Source organism: Amphiura filiformis, chromosome 12 (genome assembly GCF_039555335.1).
Source record: "Amphiura filiformis chromosome 12, Afil_fr2py, whole genome shotgun sequence".
In the NCBI taxonomy this organism is placed as follows: domain Eukaryota; kingdom Metazoa; phylum Echinodermata; class Ophiuroidea; order Amphilepidida; family Amphiuridae; genus Amphiura; species Amphiura filiformis.
In genome coordinates this window covers 35,479,093-35,492,995 of record NC_092639.1, presented here as the reverse complement: position 1 = coordinate 35,492,995, position 13,903 = coordinate 35,479,093, and the positions used below count along the sequence as shown (strand labels likewise).

Sequence of the window (13,903 nt, the reverse complement as noted above, 5' to 3'; positions counted from 1 at the left end):
GCATGGTGATCTAGTCAACTCAGTATCTCAGGAAGGAATCCAAGTTGTGATCAATTTTGTTAAGCCAATAGCACCTAATGCAAATGAGTATGTCCTTATAATTAAAGACAAAGATAAAGACAATTTATCGCGTCTGACGTCACCTGTCAATCAAACTCGAGCACGGTTTGTTTACAAGTGTTGTGGATTTATAACCGGGCGCCTTATTGTTGATTTTGCACCTTTCGACATGCAAACCATCTCAAAAGTTAGGTATTTATAGTAGGAAACTTTCTTTGGTGAAGGCACCATGTCCACAATGCCTAGAAAAGCTGCGTTTTGCCTTGTAAAAGTACGAACTTTTTCGCCATTTGCTGCTATTCCTTTTCTCCGATCACCACCAGATAGATCGGTCTTCCTTTTACGCGCTGATTAACCTGTGTAAACCAATCAAGGATCGTAATTGATAGTCAGACGCGATAAATTGTTTTTATCTCTGTCTTTAATTATAGTTACCTTGTACTTCATGCCATTCTCCATTGCACAAGAAATAAACACCTTCTCTTGGGAAATATCTTGCTTCAAACATCCCTCCTCCATTATCAGCTCGGAAATATAACTACAAAAGATGAAGAGAACATTACAATAATTATGAACACTGCATTAGGCCTATTATTCTGTTGGTCAGGGCTGTTTATTTTATCTTTTTTTGTGTGTGTACCAACCTGCTTGTTCAGAAAGAGAAGCGCCTCCATGCCAAGCATAGGCCTACTGCCGAGTCTCAACCAATCAGATGCAATAACTGTTATGAATTTCAACTTGTACATATATCGGAGCGATTACCAAATAGGGTACAACTCTACTAGTTTTATTACAAGACTGCCCAAGCCCTAAACTCTGTAAACAAGGACTGGACTCAAGTCTAGCAAGTTGCACCCTATTTGGTAATTTTTTTATGTTTTATCGTACTACTGTATAGACGAATCCAACAAGCCAAGTAGAGTCGGCCATTACTGGGTCCTGTCTGCACCAAACTGGTGTTGTTACTGCCCAATTGGGTGGATTAAATCCGCATAAAAATCAATGTTGAATTGTATTGAGTTGTAAACTTTCATCGTTTTTGTGAGCCATTTCTTTTGCGGATAATTTCAGACCCGTAAATTTAATAGCCCACAAAAATATTTTCTACCAATAGGCTTTAATAATGTAGCTGTCTGTAACTGCAAATATATGAAACGGCAAAACTGCTCTGAATAGTTCAAATCATGAAATATTAATACCATGAAATTATCATGCGTCACATGGCAAATATTGTCACCATAAAATGAACCAAAATGACGCTGTCATCACTTCGCACTATTTTCCATGGTTAGTCCTGTGTGGTGAACACATCCATTATACTTACCACACCATCATCCATTTCAAGGGACATAAAATCCCCATTCACATCATCTTCAACTGAGAAAATCATGGCACTGGAAACTTGTGGCCTAATGGAGACGGTTATGGAGACAGATTTGCCTACATGAAAGTATTCATCTGTAACAAGGACAAGATTAAATAAAATAAAGAAAGAAAGAAATGTTTGTGATTTAACATGCACTCCCAGTAAGGTACTAGTCCACTTACATAAATATATTCCACTGCCACTATATATACTAATCATTTGCTTCAACAAGTGCATATCCCCAGTGCAGCTCCTTTCAATACTTATATTGTAATTATCCCCAAACAGCTCCCAATTTACCATTACACCTGGGTGGGATGAGACAAGTGCCTTGTTTAAGTGAACAACACACTTGCACTGCAGGGATTTGCACCCACAAAGACAAGCTCCCCCATGATTACTACTGTGTTACTGTCCATTACCATCCATTACAGTGTGTTGTGCCACAATTTATATCCACTGTGAACCAAGATCCATTATCAGTCCAGCCCGACTGCCTGATCAGGAAATACTGTCGAATCAGGCAGCATGTTGCCAAGTCAGGCAGCATGGTATCCCACAAAGCAATGCTCTATTTGAAATAGAGCATCTTTTAATAGACCCTTATTGCTTGGTTTAGAGTAAAGAAGTAGGTAAAATATATAAAATTATCAATGGATGTGCAATTAGTAGTGTTTTTTCATCAATTTTAGTTAAAATAAAGTTGATTTTGTTATTCAAATTATTTTCCTCCCGGTGGAATTTTTTTTCGCCTGGTGAAAAATTGTCAACTTACATGTAGCTCATGTGTGTCAAAGTAAAATTTCCACCGAACTGTTATAAAATCACCATGAACAATTTAGTCCTTAGTCTGTCAAATTTGGAACGGTTACCAAAGCCTGTGTTGCCTGACTCGGCAACATGCTGCCTGATTCGGCAGTACTTCCTGATCAGGCAGTCGGACCGGACTGATTATTCCAAAGGTTGCCTCCTAAGCACCCACAAATGTACTTTACAAAAGGTTCCACTATTCCAGATCAGATTGAACCATGAGGCTGCAAATAAATGTAAATTTCAAGCTACGTTTTCAAGTTCAAAAATGATTATATCGGTTACAATTGGTTGATTTCTTACCAATAATAATAGAGCCTCCTTCTGCCCCAAAATACACAGCATTTTCATTGATACTGCTACATGACTGCACATAATATTCCCCGAGGATAGATCGTGGTTCTCCATCATTCCAAAGTAGATTTTTCAAACATCCCTTAAGGCTTATCTGACTTTCTACCTGAAACAACAAATTGAGATACGATCAAATTCATTCAAAAATGGACGATAAAATTATTTTTACTTTTGGAGTTTACCCCCGAAGTTGGTCCTGGATGGACGAAGTTGCATTTTGAGGGTCCTATATCTTTTAAAGTAAAGGAGTCGCAAGTTTTATGATGCCAGATTTAAATTCTACACAAAAAAGTACCCCAGGATACATACTTTTCAAAGTTGTTGGGGTTCCCTTTATACATTTATGGACGTCCAAACATCGTCTTTCGCGTTGCGACACATTTTTTACGCTGACCCTCCTAAATTTAAAATTGATGCCACGGGAAAACGAAATGGAGTATGAAGCTCAAATTTTCAGGATTTTTCTTTTTCATCAATATCTACTACCACACAGAAGACAAAAATTGAAGAGGTGCTGCGGTGCACATCCCTGGAGTTACATGGAATGGCTCCTGTGTAATTTAGATACATATGCATTTATGCATACAACATTGATTTTGAGTTTCCCATCACATATTTTCAAAAGATAAACGCAGAAACCTTTTCATTATTCAATATTTCCCCCACGTTTATTTATCAGTCACAATATGAAACTTAATACAGTCTTCAAGCACAAGCTTAATTAAGTCTTATATATCGCTGGAGTAGTACGTGAAGCGAATTCAGATTGTGTACAGAGTAGAAAAAATGCATTCAGTCAGTGGATTTTTTTTTACCCCAAAACACTTTTTAATTTTTAAGGTTAGAAAAATCACAATAATTAATTCAAACGTGTGTGTGAATTTCAACTGTGGGCGGGCAAAAGCAAACTTTGTCACACTTTGTGAGCCTAAGATGTGTGTGAGATTAAATCCAAGAAAAAAAGAATGAGAAGCGACACTCTGTACAAACTGCCTATACCATGCTATACCGCAGTTGAAGACAGGCAATTCGCAAGCATCGTCGCCGGGCCAAGTCTTACTAAGATCGTGTAATGAGAAGAGACCATAGAGTCCTACATAGAGGTCTGAGGAAGAGACGGTCCAAATTCTTAATTTATTAATTTATCAGGGAATCACATTTTTGTACCGCTCACAAAACAAAAGAGTATAAGTCCGCCCACCGCTGTCAATCATTCTAATGAAAAATAAAACAAGTTCTGGCAATGACGTAATCTTAACGAAGTCTCTAACGAAGTCCTCGGTTGATTTACTCATTTAACATGTTTAATACCATGTTTACGTAATCTCAGAGCATTTTATAACCACTCGATAACAGAAAACATATTCCAATAAAACATTCTCGGTTTGTAATGGTTTTTAAACCACCCATCCTAGATCTGGTTTTAATCGTAGCAGTTCTGTAATGAAGTACACACTTTGGTCGAGTCTACGTTCTCAAAACTATATTTATATGTGGAAATCACAATTGTACATGTACTACTGTCTGCTGTACTCCTGTCTTCCAACAAGCGCCGGAGTGTCGCGGGCTTGATTAAATCAGGTTCAAGTATACTTAATGATCTACAACACTTGGGCCACCCTCAATGGGATAAGGACAGGAGGTATAGAAAGACCATTTCCTTTTAGACTTGGACAAACAAGTACAATATTTGTATAATGCTCCTTCCAACAGAATCAGTGGGTTACATCATGAAGCATTTCAAAACTGTCTGCAAGTGTTGCACTTAAGCGGCAATTAGAACCAAATGTGTTCAGAGCAAAACACAAATTTATATGCTTGAACAAACATGGGTCAGGTTTCTCTATTATTTACTTCTATAGTATGAACACACGTCTTCCTCCCACTCATAAATGGACAGAATGATTGTGTTACGTACCTCAAAGTGGAATTCATCAGACTGTAGTTCTGGAGGTATACCACCAAGATAAAATGGTGTATCTGTGCGTAACACCCTACCGTTGCCTATTATCTCAGCCTTGGCGACTTCTACCCCATCTACCTCTAGCAGACCATGATCGGCCAGACGAGTCACAGTCACCTAAAATGAAAGTACAGTTAGCAACATGGAGATTAATATTGGATTTTATATCACTCATACATAAATTCTAGACACTTCATTGGTTGATAGCCATATATCATTTTTACCATCAGCCTCTCCGTGTGATAGTTTTTACCATCATATTGCTGCACCGTAGTGTGCCAAGCCGTGCGCTGACTCTTAGACTCGCTGATTTAGTTATGGGGTGGACACCAAAATGTTAAGTATGTCACGGCAAAACATGGTGTAAAGTTGATGAAAAAATGTATTCCCTATCTTAAATAGTATTTTTGAGCAATAGAATTTATGTATGAGTGATATAAAACAAATATATTGTTCCATTCCACTCGCCAGAACAATCCATCTTTCACCTCGGGATTATATTTCGACCATCACACTCATAGACAGTTAATATTTGTATACTATCATAATAGCCAGAGCATAACCATTGTCTTGATCAGCAGCATAGCTTGCAACATCATCACAGTCAACACTGTGCATGTTGACTCCATCTACAAAGATCTACTGTTGCTTGACCACTCTACAGGTGGTCAGGTGACCAGAGGATGTTAAGTACAGTCCATCCTTCCTTATCAGGACTTCTTTTATTCGGATCTCGCTGTTATCCGACCGTGTGATCTTCATTTCAACAACTCTTCCTATACCTGGGAACCAAGGGAGAACAGTGCCAGTGCATTGATTGGTCACCCCAGGTTAAATAAGAAATAAATAAAATAATAAATAAAATACTTTTGTACAGGAGCCAACCGTTGTTAATCCGTGATGAATCCACACTTTTACAGTATACGCGAATGCCAGCGCACACCCGCGTTACGAGTGAGCACGTAAAATTTGTCATGTCATATCTGGAATCTATGTGTGTATCACGCTTACAAGTTGAATTCAATATATTGGAAGTATCGGATAAAGATTGACGTTTTATTCAGTTCATTGCTGATATCAACATAAATCACCGATCTTTTTGTAAGGCTGACTGTCAATGATTAACTGACATTCCTCATGAAATAATCATGTGAATTATACGATCTTTAGCTTGTTTTAGTTGTTGAAAGGGATTCAATCATGTTTCACCCGCGTCCACGTCATCTGCGTGGTTTACTTCGCGAGGGCAGCTTTAGCTGCCCGAGCAAAGTAAACGGTGATGAACAACGGTGAAACATGATTGAATCCCTAAAGGAAAACCTGTTTTTAATGCTCTTACACCTTCATATACTCTGATGCATTCAGAAGGACACATCTATGTTGCATACAGCACTCAAATACCATCTCTCAGTGTTATTACCCTGTACTGAGTAAGTGTATGCTGTCCCAATTTTAGCACTTAGGACATTCAATGCAGAATTGGCATAATTCACTTATCCGGATTTATCACATAACCAGCCAGTGCCTGTCCCATCATGGCCGGATAAAAGAGGTTGCACTGTACAACATATAACAAAGACAATATGAGAGTGTTGCAACTTAAATTGCAGACCAACACAATGTATGGATATGCTCTTCTTACATGGTTCTGTCATACCTTGGAGAACCTCAATATCAAAACATCTTGGACATAAATACCATTATGTCATGAATAGGGATGAGAGGATTTCTGTTTTCCATCTTCTGATTTCTGTCTTTGATAATATTTGCCGATGCCACTGAGATGTTTTGTTGGAATATTTGAGAAAAATAATAATAATAAATCATTTTTCGCACTCCCTCCTCTGGTTTTTTCCTAATTGTTTTCAATTTCCCAAATTGCCACATCTACATACATGTAATACTCACATTATGCCACTGATTGTCATTGACTGCCTCCTCATACACTATAAACTGTTTGCCACTACCATAGTTGAACCCATAAACAAGCTTCCCTTCTCTCATGAAGAGTGTCTCAAAATCAAGATTTTTATATGCTCCAGCATAAAAGACGACCCCTACCAGGGCTTTGGTACGGAGTTCAATAGATATCTTCCCACTGTAAATATACAACATATGCAAATGAAAACTCTATGTGTAAATCACCAACATTATATATGACACATGATCTGATCCAGATACACTTGGGCCAATGTGGGATATTTTGAAGATGGGTTAAAATTTCCAATTTTATACCCATTCAGTAAGCTCTGCAGTGCTGAGAATCTTGCCTCTCTTGTGAAGTTATGATAATTCACTCAAATTTTGCCAAAGTCAATCTGATGAAATTCCCTAGTTGAAAATGCAACACTATGAATGTGATCATCTCCATAAGTTACTAGAGTATGAACAATTCTTTAACACTGAAAGCAATTTGATTGGTTCCTGGACATATTACACAAGACCATTTAATACAGCTGCAACGCATTAACCAATCGTCTTTGCATAGTGGTATCGACCATTCAAAATTCAGGTTATTTCATTGGTCAATGTATCTTTTCATCCCTTAGCATTGTTTTGGGCATGCAGCCTTGTTGTTCTACTGTAAATAATTCCCTGTGTCATAAGAGAAAAAGTAGCAAAACAGAAGCCAAAACAATACTTTCTAAGCGCTTATTCAGAAAGATCAAGGCATAGATGCAAACTTCTCTAAGTACCACACAAATATGAGCTTACCGTTTTCTAAAACTTCTGTCCAATTTTTTGTACTCCAAGCGACTATTAGGTGTCAGTCCAAACCTGATTCCTTCCTCTTCAGGCTCTGTGGCATTGGTGCTATTCAACTGTGATGCCATTGTACAACTCCAGAATGCTGAGCCAGTCTCTTCTGTGCATGGTCTTACATCCAGGCTACCAATAGGTGACCCAGCCATGATGCCATTCAGTTGCAAGTTTTTTATACAACCAACAAAACTTACTGCACTTTTCTCCTGATGTGACAAAATAGATAGAAGATTATATTAGGATAGAGTATATTTAAGTCATTTTTAGTGTTTGTATGCAGCTTAAAACCATGGCCATTCAGAAGCAAGTTCTGGGTTGGTTCTGCGTGTTGTTATAATACGCTCAGGATCTCTGTCTATAATACTAGTCTTTGCAGGTGCCCCCACCACAACTTGGGAGGGGTGGGATGTATATTAATGGAGTCACCCATTCAAGTAACCCCATTTGAAATTCACACTCCGTGTGTGGAAGATTAAGGTCATATCTTCCACAGGGGGTATGGATTTCAAATGAAATGATCCAATGAACTGGTTAGATTTCATTTATGAGCAATACAAACTACCATCAATTAACAAATATGTCTACGCACCTCCACTTCATCCACATAGATATCTCTAGGCAAGCCTCCCACATAGAGTGGCATAGTAGTCACCAGATGTCTGCTGCTCCTCATGTTTGCACCCCATGCAACCTGCAGACCATCTATGGCGATGATGCTAGCAAACTTCTGACGCATACCAATTGGACGGATGGCTTCAATCTGGATAGTTAAGAGAGATAAATCAAGGTTGTTAGCCTATGGCCTCTATCTACTTGTTACATTGAGATTTACACTTAGTGTGACTTAAACCACTGTTGTTGGACCAACAATACATAATAAGAAAGATCATTAATCAATGTGTTATTAGGCATTCTTACCTGTAATATTGGGCTATTACACAGGGGAGTGTGAATTTCTAAAGGAATGAACACATTTTGTCAGCTCCATTTGAATTTCATACACCCTCTGAGAAAGATTCAACCTGAATCTTCCACTGAGGGAGGGTAAGCTTCAAATGGAGCTGCTGCATGGATTCAAAGTTCGGGACCACTTCAAGATACAATGTCATCATGTCAATATGACTGTCACTGTGTCCTGATGTTCATCACTATGTCAATATCTGGCGTCCATCACTTTGACAATATGCTGTCACTTACCATGTGCCATTCTCCATCATTGACTGTATCAGGACTATACTATGATCAGCTCTTAATAGGCGGGAATTATTCGGTTTTTGTTACTGCGAGAGTCAATAAAGTTCCAACTTACGCACACGTAAATTCACAAAAGCATGCGTCATTCACGCAATACGCAAAGCGCAGTATGCGTAGTTGCTGCGCCTAGTTGTGTGTACGCCATTCTATATCAATCCACGATGTGATGAGTCCCGCCGATTACGAGCTGATCAGAGTATAGAAATGTCTGCTACCCATATCAAACCCGAATATGACATGACCTTCATCAAGATACAGTGTTATCATGTCAATGTGAGTGAGTGTCACTGTGTCTTGATGTACATCATTGTGTCAATGTGCCATTCTCCATCATTGACTGTATAGGTCTGCTACCCATATCAAACCCGAATATGGCATGACTTTCATCAAGATACAGTGTTATCATGTCAATGTGAGTGAGTGTCACTGTGTCTTGATGTACATCATTGTGTCAATGTGCCATTCTCCATCATTGACTGTATAGGTCTGCTACCCATATCAAACCCGAATATGGCATGACTTTCATCAAGATACAGTGTTATCATGTCAATGTGAGTGAGTGTCACTGTGTCTTGATGTACATCATTGTGTCAATGTGCCATTCTCCATCATTGACTGTATAGGTCTGCTACCCATATCAAACCCGAATATGGCATGACTTTCATCAAGATACAGTGTTATCATGTCAATGTGAGTGAGTGTCACTGTGTCTTGATGTACATCATTGTGTCAATGTGCCATTCTCCATCATTGACTGTATAGGTCTGCTACCCATATCAAACCCGAATATGGCATGACTTTCATCAAGATACAGTGTTATCATGTCAATGTGAGTGAGTGTCACTGTGTCTTGATGTACATCATTGTGTCAATGTGCCATTCTCCATCATTGACTGTATAGGTCTGCTACCCATATCAAACCCGAATATGGCATGACTTTCATCAAGATACAGTGTTATCATGTCAATGTGAGTGAGTGTCACTGTGTCTTGATGTACATCATTGTGTCAATGTGCCATTCTCCATCATTGACTGTATAGGTCTGCTACCCATATCAAACCCGAATATGGCATGACTTTCATCAAGATACAGTGTTATCATGTCAATGTGAGTGAGTGTCACTGTGTCTTGATGTACATCATTGTGTCAATGTGCCATTCTCCATCATTGACTGTATAGGTCTGCTACCCATATCAAACCCGAATATGGCATGACTTTCATCAAGATACAATGTCATCATGTCAATGTAAGTGAGTGTCACTGTGTCTTGATGTTTGTCATTGTGTCAATATGCTGTCACTTACCATGTGCCATCCTCCATCATTGACTATATCAGGACTAGAAATGTAGAGAGGCCCGCTACCCATATCAAACCCAAATACTACATGGCCTTCTTCAAGGTATAATGTCATCATATCCGAGCCGCTGTTGTCTGCTACGTAGAAGATCAGTCCATTCGGGATTGTTGTACGAATCTCAACAGATATCACACCACTGAAACATACATAATTGAAATGTTGAGGAAAAAGGAGTTCTCCATTGGATTTTGTGCACAATTATAGCCAAACAATGGCCATTGTGTATTAAAGCAATAACTTTCCCATTACAATTTTTACAGAGCTGTTTACACCCATAGTCATCAAAGTATACCTGGTCTATGTTACATCCACAGGAATCACCTTTTCGGTAAATCCCATAAGCCTTTGCTTGTAAACCCCTGATGTTTGGGTATTTGTGTTTTGCTCAAAATGTTCCCGAAACTGATATAAAATTGGATCGATTGAGCCCATATTTATTGGTCGAGCTATGAGTTTTAAAATATTGGAATCGACTACATCTTGTCCAATATTTAAAACTCATAGTGAGACCAATAAATACTGGGCGTAAAGCATCCAATTTTATCATTATTATGTGTTGGATCCAATATTTTTTCACACTTGGATTCATCAAAACATAATAATGGACATACTTTTGTGTACCGTCGGCAAAGACCCAATTACCCCAATTATTTCCCCATAACTAACCATGCTTTTTCACATGGCAGTTTTCCTTATTAAGGGACCATTCACAAACACTTGAAACAGGGGCCCTGATGCAAAAAGAAAATTTAACATATTTTTTTCATGGGCCCCTTCAGACCTAAAATTATTTTCAGGGCCCCCCTTTTTGGCCATGAAAAATGAACGTCAACCCCATAGAAAATAGTGTAAACTCATGTTCTACGAGAAAAATTAAGGTGATATTTTTAATTTCCCCCTTCAAAGTGATAAAAATGTTCAATGCCCCCTGTTTGCATCAGCCTCCCCCTTACAAGTGTTTGTGAATAGTCAATTCTGTGGTTGCATCACATCAAAATGCAGAAAGTGTAACACTACCATACTGAATGACCAAGAAGATTATGTCATCTGTAAGACTGGAATAACTACTATCACCCCACGGGGATTAGGGTTATATGTTTTAGAATTTCGGTTTGAGGGTCAAGTTTAGGGTTAAGATTCTTTTACGGTTACCATTAAGAGATAAGGATTCACTAATCAAAACGTAGTTTCATGCCTTTATATTGTAGATATGGCCCGAACAAATTGAATTGCTTGAACCAATAACTTACCCGCTACGGAAAGACTCATCCAAAGTTGGATACTGAAAATGGCTATAAGGAGTAAAACCAAACAAAACAGCACTCTCATTGTTGAATTCTATCACAGCTTCATCAGCGATAGCCCAAGTAGGTAGCCTACATGCAGGGAAGTCTTGGTATCCAGCCACACACATGTTACAGCGACGACCCTGTACATTTGGTCGACAGTTACATTGCCGTGTGCCTTTCTCACATGACCTGCCTAATGAGCCTTCTGGATGGCAGTCGCATGCTTCAGGGAGATCAAACATGATTAAGATTTTTGGTTATCTGTTTTCATTATTTGTACATCATGATAGCAATGAATAAATTACTGACCATGCACTCTCCTCCATACTGAAAATTTGGTTACTTTTTTTAAAGAGCAGAGTTGTAGGCTAATATATAATATGTCAATGGTTAAGAAACAAATGTGGAAGGTATATGGAGTTTCTACAAACTTTTTAACACAAGCCTCCTGGAACCTACGGATCACTGGACCAACGCTCTACTTACTGTGCTAACGAGTTGGGCGGGGAAGAGCGGTTATATATTCATAGGCCTTAGATCAGTTCATTTATAGGCTTTCAATGTTTAACTACAAGCCTATTTTAAATAATAACATCACTGCTCTCCCCCATCCCTTGACTCGGTTGGTAGAGCATCAGTCCGGTGATCCAAAGGTCCCAGGTTCTTATGCTTCCACTGTATTTATGTTCAAGCTGTTGTTAAAATTAGACCAGGCGTGCACACCATATGGCCAAGCCCACCTTTGGATTCAATCTGGTTCACTCTTTCTTCTGCGCCTTAAACATATCTGAATGTGAAAAGCTCAGTCAATTATTTTTCCTCCTCAATACCATATGCACACCTTTTTCCCCTCAAAAAAACTATTAGATTTCTATAGATGAGTTAAATTGACAACAAGTACTGGGCAAACTTGAGGCCATGTGCTTTTAAAACCCACACAAAAACAAATATTACCCAATAAGGCTATTGAACAGTGAAAAGGTCATACCGGTATTCTTTAACAACCAGCATGTCAATAAAATGGTAAAGGGAACAAATCTCTGTTCATAGACCATAGTGCCCGTCTCTCTCTGAAACAATTGGGTCAGTCTCCTCCATATAATGCTGCTGCATGCAGGAAGATCCCTACACCTCCTCCACACAGAGTCTTGTTACCTTCCCGGCACAGCATAAAGCCAGTACACATTTGTACACCTAGCTGGGGAGAGGTAATAGGGGCAAATATCCTTGCCTAAGTGCACAACACGTTGGTGTCACCGGGACTCGATCAAGCCCACAACCTCGAGCTACCTCACGATTACAAGTCAAAAGTTTTAGACCGCTGGGCCACAGTGCCCCAAATGGTATAGTAGTACCGTACTGCCAAATGGTACACACAAACAGCTTGTCAATAGAACAGAAGTACTGACCTGTGTTTATTGGCACTGTGGTCACCTCCTCTATATATATAGATCTCATGAAGGTATTTATGGAAAGTGTGGCTTTCCCTTGCCAATCTTAAACCTCAAACTTGCCAGAAGGGAAAATAAGTTGCAAACCCGGCTAAATTGTTAATCAAAGCCCAAATCCAGGAGTTCGTAACTTGCCCATAGGGAAAATAAGTTGCAAACCCGGCTAATTGTTAACCAAAGCCCAAATCCAGGAGTTTGTAACTTGCCCGTAGGGAAAATAAGTTGCATACCCCTGGATTTGGACTTTGATTAACAACTTAGTGAACTTACGTTGACAGATATTCAGTGAAGTCAAAGACATTCCATCTTGTTGATAGTAGCCATCTTTACACTGGTTACAATTCACTCCTTTAGTGTTATGTTGACATTTGATACACATACCACCTCCTCTGTACTTGCCAGAAGCATCCATAGACAAATGGTTTGCTGCTATATGCGTCTTGAAATCACATGAATTGGAGTGACCCATGCAGTTGCAGGCTGAAAGAAAATCAAATATGAATCATTGTACACATCACATACTGTTGTATCTCAAAAAGCTACCTTGTGTTATTTTTTTATTGTCATCTAATTATGAAGAGATACACTGTAAACCCCCTACAAAGTCTGTGTTCTCTTGTCATATTTATATGATGGACCATACAAGGAGGAGACCGTCCCTGGTAGCATCTTGCATGTAGCATGTAGTGTAGTTTAGCATATAGTGTAGCATGTAGTGTGAGGGGACGACCGACTTGTGAGAATACGGGTAAGCGTCCTGATCTACCTTCACGTGGCGGGGGTTGTTACCTTGCTGTCTATGCAGCAAGAACGGACAGATCAGGGTGGCTAGGAGAGGACCGCTCATCCGCCTAGCTTACCAATGAGCATAACTGCATCATGATGAATAGCCAATACAGCACCAGGGTTGAAGCCCCTGATTATACTAACCAGTCATCTCTTCCCGCGGGCCTACACGTGAGAGCAACATGGCGCAGCAACTCCAAACCTAATCGGAAGATTTGATGGTCCTCCCAGAGCGGGATCAGCACCAAGTCGAGCCCCAATTAGCCGAGTTGATGTCGATAAACCACAGGAAAGGGTGGCCTTACTAACAGCGAAAAAGACTATAGGTATCGGAACATGGAATGTTCGAACTTTATACCAAGAGGGTAACTTAGAAATACTTTTTAACCAAATGGAAAACTTTCATTGGGAAATTTTGGGAATAGCAGAAAGCCACTGGACTGATTCTG

At 39.3% G+C, this 13,903-nt stretch overlaps 1 protein-coding gene across 1 annotated transcript in view; it reads right to left on the bottom strand.

Moving 5' to 3' along the window:
• LOC140166125 (uncharacterized) overlaps window positions 1–13,903 on the bottom strand; it is a 33,885-nt gene that overhangs the window by 4,001 nt on the left and 15,981 nt on the right. The window contains exons 5-14 of the mRNA XM_072189512.1: window positions 12,939–13,148; window positions 11,179–11,440; window positions 9,875–10,064; window positions 7,906–8,076; window positions 7,269–7,522; window positions 6,462–6,651; window positions 4,509–4,670; window positions 2,540–2,696; window positions 1,385–1,518; window positions 496–598 (exon numbers count right to left, since the gene is read on the bottom strand). Of these exons, the coding sequence (XP_072045613.1) occupies window positions 496–598; window positions 1,385–1,518; window positions 2,540–2,696; window positions 4,509–4,670; window positions 6,462–6,651; window positions 7,269–7,522; window positions 7,906–8,076; window positions 9,875–10,064; window positions 11,179–11,440; window positions 12,939–13,148 (1,833 nt within the window). The remainder of the gene's footprint in view (window positions 1–495; window positions 599–1,384; window positions 1,519–2,539; window positions 2,697–4,508; window positions 4,671–6,461; window positions 6,652–7,268; window positions 7,523–7,905; window positions 8,077–9,874; window positions 10,065–11,178; window positions 11,441–12,938; window positions 13,149–13,903) is intronic.